The sequence below is a fragment of the Oncorhynchus nerka genome, linkage group LG4 (assembly GCF_034236695.1).
Source record: "Oncorhynchus nerka isolate Pitt River linkage group LG4, Oner_Uvic_2.0, whole genome shotgun sequence".
NCBI lineage: Eukaryota > Metazoa > Chordata > Actinopteri > Salmoniformes > Salmonidae > Oncorhynchus > Oncorhynchus nerka.
The window spans coordinates 15,070,157-15,083,178 of NC_088399.1; the positions used below are offsets into that span (position 1 = coordinate 15,070,157).

At 39.6% G+C, this 13,022-nt stretch overlaps 1 protein-coding gene across 5 annotated transcripts in view; it reads left to right on the top strand.

The window, feature by feature from the left end:
* Positions 1–9,349: 9,349 nt before the first annotated feature.
* dennd1a (DENN/MADD domain containing 1A) overlaps positions 9,350–13,022 on the top strand; it is a 215,850-nt gene continuing 212,177 nt past the window's right edge. For all 5 annotated transcript variants that reach the window (XM_065017252.1, XM_065017255.1, XM_065017253.1 and 2 more), the window contains exons 1-2: positions 9,350–9,504; positions 11,757–11,821. In XM_065017252.1, coding sequence (XP_064873324.1) covers positions 9,488–9,504; positions 11,757–11,821 — 82 coding nt within the window. In that variant the 5' untranslated portion in view covers positions 9,350–9,487. The remainder of the gene's footprint in view (positions 9,505–11,756; positions 11,822–13,022) is intronic.

The following is a 13,022-nucleotide window of genomic DNA, read 5'->3' on the forward strand; positions in this document are numbered from 1 at the left end:
GCCTCGTTTCGCTTCCCACCTTCTCCGTACCTATAGCTACACTCCGCGCCTTTTCTACGGGGACTTGTACGTCACGCAGCTATTTCACTCGTTCATTGGTTTGCAAACGTCACCAAAATGATCCTTATTTCAATATTGCTCGAGTTTTAAATGTAAAAGCCCAAATGAAGACCGTTATGTTGTGTTGTTCAGCGTTATTGTTTCCTTGTGGTCTTCGATGTCACTGAGATGATTATGAAGTTTTATTCATTTCTATAAAAGACAAAAGGATTATTATTATATTTAGACTTTTCATGTAATTTAATCTCAGGACAGTTAGTGTTTACATAACAACGCATAAACATTAGCAAACACGAAGAACCTATTCAAAACGTATTTGCGCGTAAAAAGTTATGGTAAGGTCTCCAGTTTTTGGAAATTGTGTGATGTCAGAACCATGGTATCCACGTTACAGTAGAAACCTTATTTCTTTATGTAATTATTTATTTAGGTATGGACTGTACACTGCAATTCAGCTCTTAGCTGACAATTATGTGTACACCATTCAATAAACTAAAACTAAACGAAAATCTAAGAAATATTAGTAACTTATAGATGCTGGAATTCAATCACACTCCCATTTGTGTCATTGCCAAACTACACTAGGGCTATGTGAGGAATCTACCTAGTCTGGGAATAGACTTAGCTCATGCATTAACAATTATATTTCACTGAAACGAAAAGCATACTGTTTACAATCCTATTGATTGAATTTGAAAACAGAATACTCGGATTTGGTTATATATAACGCACATTATTATGCTTTCTGAGTTTATCACATTGGACGGTGAATGGGAACGCACTATGGCATGGTTGGCACAGTGCCGTGTGTGTGTGTGTGTGTGTGTGTGTGTGTGTGTGTGTGTGTGTGTGTGTGTGTGTGTGTGTGTGTGTGCGTGTGTGTGTGTTAATATGCGTGCCCGCGGCGTGTGTGATATTAAGTAGGCTAATCTTTCGTCCATCTCAGAAAAGTTACAGAAAATCATTGTTTGTTTTTCCCTTGTTTTGTTATATAACTGTAATCACTATTAACATAATGACACCATTGTTGTTTTTATTAATTGTAATAATTTGTAGTTTAGCCTTGCCAACTGATTGTGTAAAAGAAGAATGAGAAAATCAGAAAATGAACTATTGGGCAAACTACACCCCAGACAGACGGTCAATGTCTGACTCCGCGGTGGAGTGCCATCCATCTCAACAAAGGGAAAGTGACAGGTGAACAAATCACAGGTCCTTCTTTACCTTACTGCACCTCTTAGCGACGTCATCCTTTCACTGCAGCCGCTGACTCCTGGACCATCTGTTCGTAACCCCAACAGGCACATTGGACAACACAATGCCCGGACCAGCTCCGTCGCAACAGCCGTGACTTAAACTCCAACAAAGAAGAACAACGCCTTCGGCCGCAGGGGACCGGGGCTCTCGGTCGCCCCCGACATCATACCACCAGCGCCGGGGCTGCAGCAGAATAGCTTGTGATTAATCCATGTAATTAACAGCCATTGAGCGTGTCCTTACACTGATTTTACCTCCATATTTCTTCATCTGGCTGTGGCTATATTGGCTAACTTTCTGGGACTCATTGATGGGTGGCCAAATGAGGCATCCGAATTTTTTTAAATTATTTTGACATTTTTTTTGAGGGGAACATTGGTTGTTTTAATTTAGCCACATAAAGCAATACGAATGTGCTTATTCTTGGGTTATGCCATACCCTTGACATAGATATTTACGCATTTTATCCACCTGGAATTTTTTTTTCTTAGCTATAAAAATAACAAAATCTGACAAATAACAATAGGCTATACTAATAATAATTATGATTCATTCTGTGTTATTTGAATACCTACGTATAGTTATTTTTCTTAGGGTAGTAGGCTATTATTTAAATAGGTAAATCAGTTGCTATGTACATAAACATTGCCTATAGGCCGATTACACGTTCATGTCACCAACAATCCTCAATGAAGACAGTTTGGATGTAAAGAGTGCTATCACTCAACCAAAAAGTGTTACTTTGCTTGTTATGTGAGGATTAGTTTCGTTTAGTCACGCGAAGCTGGGAGCCTATACTGTCGACACACAAATGCTCGCGTGCCAAATGAGACGTGTATTGCATCGTTTGCGATTCGTAACGCATCCCGTCTGCCTTGGATAACTTGTTCTTCTGAAACACACCGGGAGAAAACGTCGTATTCTCAGGGGTCCCGGTGCTGTATACATGGCCATAATTGATGACACAATATTATTATTCTGCCTAGAATGCTGCTGGACACAGCGTAGTGCCATTCAAACATATGCAGCGTCCCATAAAACAAATACATCAAATATTAGGCGTTTCACTTTATACAATAGCGACCTCAGTCAACATACAATGAATGTCTCGTCAAGATAATCGTTTTACTAACTAATCAGAGATAATATACATAATAGTTCTACTAATCACACATTATGTTATGGACATTTACTTAATGAAACATAGGCTTTCAAATAACCTATAGTTTTCCTATAGACATTAAATCAGTGAATACAGTTTATGCATTTCCATGTCATATTTTTACACGGGGTTATGCTACAACCACAATGAACAACTCGTTTGCATTATTTTCTTACAGTTTTGTGGTAAAGAAATGAACAGTAACAAAAAGCAGTGCATATTTTGCTATAGGCCTACTTCATAATTCTCCAATTAATAGATTATTTTGAGGATACCCATCCTCACCAGCATAATGTCTCTTGCCTTAGGTTCATTTAAAGGGACCTTTCAAAAATTTAAAACTTTATATAAATCATCTCCAGCACCACCCCAACATCAACATATGTGAAAATTGGCGTTTCTATGTTTTGTTGTAAAGAAAGTAGAGGAAGATAAGTGTTTCACATGACATAATCGGTGTGCATCATGTGATTTGAACCAATTGTGAGTAGGCATTGCCTACTAATAGTCTACTAATGGGTTGATGATGTCACTGGAAACACATCTTTTTACTACATATTTGTTTTATACCATTTTCACATATGTTGATGTTGGGGTGGTGATGGAGATGAATATGAAATTGATAATTGTTGAAATTTCCCTTTAATGCCACATCAAATATGATGTTTTATCAAACAGCTGGGGAAAAAACACGCAGGAGACATTTTTCCCTGTGTCATCCCTGCACAATGACTCCATTAGGCTATCAACATTAAATTATTTAAGGATGTACAGTAACGTATCTGTAGGCTTTGTCAGTTAAGTCCATCACATTGTTGATGTTTCTTCCATTCAGAGAAACTCACAAACATCACCTGGTTCTCTCATTGAATGAGAATGTCTCCCCAGTATATCCTTGAGTTTGAGCGAGCCTCGTTAGTATATATTTTTGGCCCACGTGCTGCTTCGGTCCTTATTTATCAGTGCGTGCGCTTCAAACAGCTCTTAATGAGATCTGTGATATCGTGGGGAAGTGGGGTATTAACTTCATGACTACTTAGAGTGAACATCTACCTTGAGAATATTTCCCGTGTATAAAAAAGGGGCGGGACAAGGCAAGACGAGGTTTTGTTAAATCACTGAGTAAAATTGAGCTGAACTATTTATTTGTTCTTCAAAATTAATAAGACACATTTAATTGATTGGCCTATTCAAATAGGCGGGGTCAGTGTCAAACGAGAGAATGGGCCTGTGACGTGAGAAAGGAGTGAATTCAGTGGTAGGTTGCATGTGTTTCTGATTCAGTGTTGGAGGCTTCAAGGATAACATTTAAGCATGTCCAACACTTTCACATTGACAGTCTTTGCGCTTGCCAAAGGCGCGAGCGCATATGCTGCCAAGACTGGCGAAGCATATGGCACATTTTCGCTCATACATTCAAACGATATGTTATTGTGTATCACTTAGGCCTACTTAACCTCCCGAAGCGAAGAGCCTGAGCAAATAATGGATTGGAGAAGGATCGTGGAAAAGAAATAAAGTCCTTCGGATCTTTTGAGTGAGAAACAATGATGTTTGCAGCTTTTATCCAAACATCCAACACCACACACTATTTGGGTTTTGATGTAGTTATTAAGTTTTGGAGCTCATCGTGAAAACAAACACAAGAATATCCTAATGACTCGGAAAATAATAAATATTTTGCCCTTTTAGGTGCTGTGTCTTGAGATTTCCCAATCGATGTGAACTGAGGTCTTTTTGTAGCTTATCATTTCCCTTTTCATTGAATACTTCAACCACTCACTTCTGATTTATGTAATTAGTGCTTGTTTGTGCGCGCGCGCCCCTGAGCGTGTGTGTGGGTCTGTAGCGCCACCCGCTGAACATGCGTCAGCGACTCTATTTCTCGCTTAGGAGTGATATGGCGTATTAGAAAAAGCTGGTTTCTGCAGGTTGCCAAATGGCACAGCATGGATTATCTAATTTATTGGACATGTTTCAAAACATAATGCATGTTTGTTTACACGATTGAATGTTCATTTCATCCTACTCTACATGTTCATTTCATCCTACTCTACATGTTCATTTCATCCTACTCTACATGTTCATTTCATCCTACTCTACATGTTAATTTTATCCTACTCTACATGTTCATTTCATCCTACTCTACATGTTCATTTCATCCTACTCTACATGTTCATTTCAAAACATGAAACCTGTATATCGGCCTTTGGGTGTGAGAGATGTTAAAAGTGTCCTTTCAGGTATTAGTTAGCTCTATAATTTAAAATAGGGGGAGATAATCGTACATATGGGATAATGTCATTTATTTGTTCTTAGCATAGAAGTTCACTTTGAAAATATGTTGTAAAACAACAAACGAAAACGAACGAGTGAACTTAAATAACATTTCTAATCCTCTCCACTTGTTTGAGGTAAAAGGGATCCGAATATCACTTGCTGAGTAATAATTAACTCGATGTTGAGTCAACAATGTGTAATATAGAATAGCCTATCACAACAGCTTATAACGGCTTAACAAACAACATTATAAGAAGACCAGTGAAATCAATGAACCTGCAACAATGAGATACCAACAGTTGAAAAGAAACCGTTACGAAAAGGTCTAAATGATTTTACATTGAATACCTAAACTCAAATACCTCGGGATTTCGACGTGTATCAAGGTGTACTATGGTAGGATTTAGTTACACATACAGCCTATCTGTAATCTATTCAATTAAAACAACGTGGAGGCGTAGAAAAGCCCCCTCGTAGCACAAACACGAAAGAGCCTTGGTACGTCCTAAATCCGTATGCAAATAAAAACTCATGTAATACCCTTAATTGAATAAATGCATATTTATCATTTACGTCTTCTGTCTGGAATAATGTTAGCTCATGCATTAAACATAAAGTTACCCACGTCTGCGCACGTGGATAAAATATGATATTGTGAGGATAGTGGTATCTTGTATTCTCACTCTCCAACATGTGCTCTTATCTTCTTTAAAGGTCCAATGCAGTCAAAACGTGATTTCCTGTGTTTTATATATATTTCCACACTATGAGGTTGGAATAATACTGTGAAATTGTGGAAATTATGATAATGGTTTTTAGTGTGATGGCTGTTTGAAAAGACCACCTGAAAGGTCAGCCTGTTTTGGTGGGATGGAGTTTTCCCCTGCCTGGTGACACACCAGGCCGTTAATTAGTTAATAGACCAATAGAAAAAAAGAGTTCCAAACCTCTCTGCCAATAACAGGTCATTTTCAGTTTTCCCCTCCCCACTCAGACAACTCCCAGACAGTCAGCAAATTTCTTGCTTGATAAATTGCTCTTTGCTAAGAAGCTGTTTTTTTTCTGACCAGAAAACAATCACAGAAAAGTACTTAATTCTTACCCAGAAATGATTTGATATTGAGATCAAAATGGCTACATAGGAGCTTTAAATAAATTCCCACCTGTGGATAAAGCAGATTACCTCCGTCTCCCTGTGCACAGGTCAGCCCACTACCAGCACTAGCAGCAGCACCAGCAGCAGCAGCACCACCACCAGCACCACCAGCACTACCACCATCAATAACACCAGCACCAGCACCACCAATACCAACACCACCGCCACCAGCAACACCAGCACCAACACACTAATACTTTTGTCTCCTGTTTGTCAGTTTATTTGTTTTGGTAAAAGTATAAAGATCTTTCAAAACCGTTATTTATGTGTTCTATGTATTCATGTCGCTGATAATCTTTTGTTTAATCTCTCAATGTCAGCGTTCAAAACGCTTTCTCTGGTCTCCTTTTGCGCTGGAAGTCTACATCCATTTGGATTCCCCTTCGCGCGTAATTTATGATGCACCTTGTCACCAAGGTTCCTGCATTTTTGGGGCTCACTGGATTCAGGGACCATGATCAAATCGAGTGCGCGTTTCCACACTTGATATCGTGCGCCTGGCACAGTGGCACAGCTCCCCATTGCTCGCTTCCACATGTCAGTTTTACATTTCCAATAATAATATATTATTTATATTTCTTGATATGGAGAGTCTAATTAATAATAAGATACTCATAACATATGGAATAATCAACTAATTCAAATGGAACAAAAAACGCAGAGGGCAACCATCTTGCTATAAAGTAGCCTAGTTGGCATACAATTGGGAATCAAACTCAACTGTTTTGGTTGTGGCCCTATGCATTGACTAGAAATCGTTATTCATATGTACGTTTTCTTTGATTGAATAGAAAACGTCAATATTGTATGCTCTCTATTCTTTAAATTCAAGTGCATCTATAATTTAAAAACTGCGCTATGATGTTGTTTCAACACTGGGCGTTTACTTGCGCGCAATGGGTTTACTTTGCACGACTAGAATGAATTTAGTGATATATTGTTATTTTTCTGTTTTTGGGCTGGGACCCCAACTTTACTCGCTAATAAGTTCAGGACTTTCCCTTTGCCTTCCCTTCCGATACACCGAACGAAAAAACCCACTCCACATTTAAATCCCTCACCCTAATCCTCATTGTTCGTTTAAAATGAAGGGGAAATTGGATTTCTCTGTCTGCGTGTGTGTGTGTGTGTGTGTGTGTGTGTGTGTGTGTGTGTGTGTGTGTGTGTGTGTGTGTGTGTGTGTGTGAAAGAGAGAGAGAGGAAGCGAGAGAGAGAATTGAATTGAACTGAGAGCGAGAGAGTGGGAGAGGGAAAGACAGTGTGAGAGAGACGGAGGGATGGAAAGAAAGAGAAGTAGAAAGAGAGGGGGGCATCTTGGGGGTGGTGGGTGGTGGATGGTTATGAACGCATGCACAATGCATTAAATGTATACACATATGTTTAATTGTTTAATAATAAGCTAAAAGCCAATTAAGTTTGATAAAATCATATTTCACGATGTTCTCCTGAGTTGCGCTGTATTATTATTCATTGTGTACATTAACGAGTGCACCAATAAACTGGCATTAGAAATAAGGTCCTCTATCTCATCATATGAAATATGCATCTTCAAGTCCTATAACCAATTTATATTTCATTTCATATAGTCAGACAAGAACCACATACATTGTAAATAACAGAATATAAGGCCACTCAGGTGCTTTCGCAATAAGCCTGCATGTCACAAGAGTACCAAACCACAGCCGTGGAATATGGACGATGGACTAATGTGCATTTGAATGAGATGTTGACACCTAAAAACACCTGGATTTGAAAACATTGATGTGGTCCACAGCTAAACATGTACAGTAAGAAAATAAGTCGATTAGGCCTATCTGTTTGAAAACCTGTCCAACAGGAGAAAATGACCGTAAAGAGAGTTAGAGAGACTCTCCAAAGTATTGTCGTCGTGACTCGTGGTAATGTCCTTATAAGGGTGAGAGTACACAACACATAGCCTAATGGGGGGGGGGGGTTCTGAACACAGTGACCCAATTTCTCTTGACCGATGGGTTTTTAGACGTTTTTAATTGTGCATCTCAGGCCAACCGATATTTGGAACAATTTACTTACGAAAACACATTAAAGTTGTGTAAGAGCATATCAATATTTTATGTTCTTCCGTATCTTTCAGATGCTTATCTCTTAGTAATATAATCATTCATCTTATGCTAATGTTGACAATACCAGGCTCATTTCTACATTAGAATACAAAGAGAGAGAGAGAGAGCTAATAAAAGTAATTGAATGTGAACAATGAAATCGTTAAATCATCATCATGGTAAGTGTAACTAATGTGTTATGACTTGGAACACTTTAATGCAAATAATGACTTTGTCATTTTGATTAGGCTCATTAGTATCGCACAGCATTCTTAACGAAACGAGCAATTTGGGCATACAAATTCGATGCAATCCATAGCATTAATTCAAGGGTCATCTAAAACCTCGTGTTTTTTTTTTATTACGAATTGACCTACTGTAGCCTATATCTTATTCATTTGTGCTTTTATTTCTTGTGATTTCTTAGTCAAATCACATTTGGTGTGTAGCCTATGCTATTTCTATCCTATCATTTTCCAACCAAGGACAACAACATCTCATATCCTTGTCAACACGATCCACATTTTTTAAAATGCAACTATGATTTATTTTTCTTGCGAAAATGAAATAGCACTTTTATCCTAATAACTTGAGAAGCACACTTGAATTGAGCGCAATATGCGCAAAAGTTAGTTGTACATTACTTTGAATGATATTTTCTGAAACAGAGGTTGCAAGGTCACCTACACGTGCAATTTCAAAAATAATTTGCATCATTCTACAGTTCTAACTGTAGAACAACTAGGCGGCTGATTAGGCTATCAAAATAAATACCTGCAGTTTTTTAAAACTTTAGTATACATTCATATGAAAGAAGATACAGTATATATAAAGCAGCTATCAAATATCACATTGTGGACATTTGCAATTGTTTCCATCCCAGTCTCACTGTAGCAGGAGAAAGTGTCGAGACTCGAACTGTAGTTCCCCACCACTAGCCACCAGTGTAATAGGAGTGAGTGGGAGCATAACGGAAACTCGAACTGCAGCATGTATGCTCTGGACTTGCTGGCAATGATAAAGGGATGACATTGCACAATGAACCAACCGGCGCATTTTGTCCCGTGCGTCAATGGACAGAGCATTCTTAGAATGTAGAGTTCATCATACTGAGAAAAACAGTATGTGTGAACAGAACAAAATTGGATAGTGCATTGTCAAGCACTTTTGTTAGGTAATCACTGTTTCATTCTACTGTGGCAAAATAAACGGCTCCTTTCGTCTGCATCATGCGACTGAAACGTAGCCGAAGATTAGCTTTGTGGTACATGTAGTTCATAGGGATGCAGCGAGAGGTTGCAGATACATACATGTTTTGCTCCTACGGGACTACAAGTCCCACGGTTCAATGTGCGGTGGTAGCGTGATCCGCTCGAGGAGACCATGGCGATACCCAGGACGTTCTGACGGGCTATCAGAAAAATAGCCCTCGAAAAACGGATCAACGCCCCATATAAACGACACTAGACTTGGACACTGTGAGACATAAAAATGGGGTCCCGTATCAAGTAAGAGCAGTTCTTTTTCCTTTCCCTTGTTTCCCAAATGCTAATAGGATACATTGTTTGCGCGAGTTAAGAGGGAGGGAGAGAGAGGCAGTGCAAGGCCCGGACTTGTTGCGACAGACTGAACGACTTGTTTACCGGAACATTCAGCATTTAGTGAAAAATAGTAATATTTGCTCATCAATGAGAGTATGCCACACATACTGTATGCAGAGAACTCAACTATGGATATGCATACATCTCTGTTTTCTCAATATGCCCCGCTGTCTAGCTCTCGACAATGTATGGAAGGGAATGTAAACATTTGAGGCAGACAGGGTTGGTCTATTTATGGAACCGGTTTTACACCACATCCATGCCTACAGGGCATATGTTCTGTGGATGGAATGAGTTCAATGTATTGGAACATGCCCATTGCGGAATGAACCGATGTTTTGGCGTATTGATACAATGTTATACAGTCTAGCCTTTCCGCCCGTCATTAAAATGGTGCCAGCTACAATTGCTACACTGTATTGCTTGTCATGTATCACTGAAATGGACAAGGGTAACTTTACATTGTGCTTCCGGTACAATAGGCTACAGTAGCCTAGCCTATGTGTGGCAACTATGCAGGTGACCTGTAAAGTTAATTATATGGACTTTTCTGATGCAGTATGAATAGGCTACTCAATGACCTGTCCGTTGACTTACAGTAGCCTAGGCCTGCACCAAACTCATCCAATGGCAGTAAAACAATAACTGTCATGTTACAACAGATGCCCTTATTTCTGTCAATGATATCAGTGTCTTGTGTTAAAACCCAAAAGGCATGATCTTGTTTTTATTTCAGATAACCAAAGTTACTTTGCCTCTTATTAGAACACCATGTTACAGTGGTAGTTTTATGGCCTTTGTGAAGTATTATATTACTGAAAGTACACTACTACTACTACTACTATAGTACACTACTGTACTATATTTTCCATTTAAATGGCAAGTGTCCAACAAAACACTTCCCTTACCCTTCTTCCTTCACTGTGGAAGATAGTTCCCTGTAAAAGTGACACCATTGTGTCCTGTGTTAGTGTACCCACCCACTTTGCCCAGAGTGGGCGAAAATGCCCTTTGTTGATGACATTTTAATTCCTGTTATAAAATACATTTTAGCAGGACAAATCTGATTCTTTGTGTTCTGAATCGATCAGTAAGGTCTTTCTCTAACGTATCATTAACATTATATATAAAAAAGTGGATTTTGTAACCTAATACATTCGATAATAAGCACAAGGTCTGTGGACAGAGCGGTGCAGCTTTCTCACCAAAACTTTTGAGGATTTTACATTTTTTGGTCATTGTCTTTCAAGTTGTTTCCATGGGTTGCAAATAGCAAAAGCGGCATGACACTTACTGAATTAAATGTAAAAGGCTTTGAAAATAAAAAGCTTGTGGTATGCTCAGTGCACCGTTGACATTTCACAGAGATATGCTTGTTTTTGTGAGAAGTCTTTGAAAAAGAACAGGAACTTCGCATTCATATGTCCAGCGCATACTAAAATATGAAAATTCTACATGTCATGTCTCAAAATCGATATCTATCTTACCACTATATTGTTTTACTTCTTCCGGATTGGAGAAGAAAGATAACGAGTTCAATGGTGAGCCTGTCAGGTAGCTTTAATTCTCACCCAACATCCAGCCTAGCTGACGCCATGCTATTTTCCAGATTTGAGGTTTGGACCATTGATTTTCTTAGAGGACTATCTACACAATTAACATATTACATTACCCATTGGTCAAAATATGCATTTTTGATTGGACACCCTACCTATAGCCATATAATGTTACAACGTGAATGATAAGTATGCCTAACCTGTTTTCTATTTATTTGGGTTATGGCTACTGTTGGAAGGTGGGCGAGAAGGAAAGTAATAACCTGGGTTGCTCACGGTAATAGGTCTATAATGTCACTTCCTTACCGTTGTAGTATTTAGAGGATGTAAAAAAACAAACAATGCTGACTGATCATACAATATATTTTTAACCAGGCTGTGTACTCAGATTGAGGTTGTGGTTGTTACATTATTAAGCAGACATTTGATAAGATTTCAATTTGATATTTTTCACCCACACACAGACTGTAGCTGTTTTGAAATGTTATCAAATCGTATTGAAGGTCAGTTTTGTGCGGCGTCTGAACAACCATTTGTCACTGAAGAGCATTTAGGACTGGTTGCTGTGGCTGACTAGAGGCTGACCTTTGCCCTCTATTTCAGGGACAACCCTGAGGCCACTTTCGAGGTGTACCTGGAGGTGACCCATCCTGGAACCACTGGCTCTGGTAAGTCCCCCCCCCCCCAATGTGTCAGAGGAAACACAGTTCAACTGACAACCGAAGTCAGCCTGCAGATGCCCGGCCCTCCACAAGGAGTTGCTAGATTGCGATGAGCCATGTAAAGCCACCCCGGCCAAACCCTCCCCCATCCCGGGCAATGCTGGGCCAATAGGTGCGCCGCCCTATGGGACTCCCGGCAGCCCGGGATAGATCCCCAGGATGACGTGATGCTGCAACTCTGCGATGCAGTGCCTTAGACCGCTGCGCCACTCGCGAAGCCCAAAAACAATGACCTTTAACCCTTGTACATCCAACTGATGGTCGAAGCCCCTGTTGGATATTATGAATGCAGCATCTTCCTCGGTCAGGTTGAATGGGGTTGGTGGGTGTTTTTGTTGTTATCACACCTTCTATGGCCGCGGTGTAATGATCAGTCGTATGCCATACATAACATGTTTATAAGGAATGCATAAGCATTTTACGAAGGCTTATGTCAACAACTGCTAGTTTGTGTGTCACTGTGCTCATGGATGTTGACGTTAAATTACATTTAGTTTATGAAGGTGTTATAGGAATCCTTGTTGAATACTACACACATGTCTTTATAACATACGCATACCTTAACCCTAAACCTAACCCTATTAAACACACACACACACACACACACACACACACACACACACACACACACACACACACACACACACACACACACAGTACAGTATGACATAGAAGTATATAACTCATAAAGGCCCTGCTGGGCAAAGGTCAGATCTGAGTCCCATCCTCGGGAACACTCTGTCAGGGGAGCCAGTTCGCCCACTGACCACAGTAATATGATGGATGGTCTTACAGTCGATTCTCCCTTTGGAATAGGGCAGCCTTTTAAAAAAGTGCTGTCAAGACAACATTGTGGGTGTGGTCTGTCTTTGACCCCATAGATTACACGTCAGCAAAAATTAGGTGATTCAAAGGCCAAAAGTATCCTTGAGGACAGATATTTTTTTTCAGATGCTGCTCAAAGAGAAAGTGAACATGAGTTCAGAAGACTCTCTCTGCATAACTTCATCGTGTATCAGACAGTGGCGGGGCACGTGGTGCAGGTGACATGGCTGAAGAAATTATTTGACACAGTTGTCAATTTCAGACTAGCCTATCAAATCAAATTTTATGTGTCACTTGCTTCGTAAACAACAGGAGAGGACTA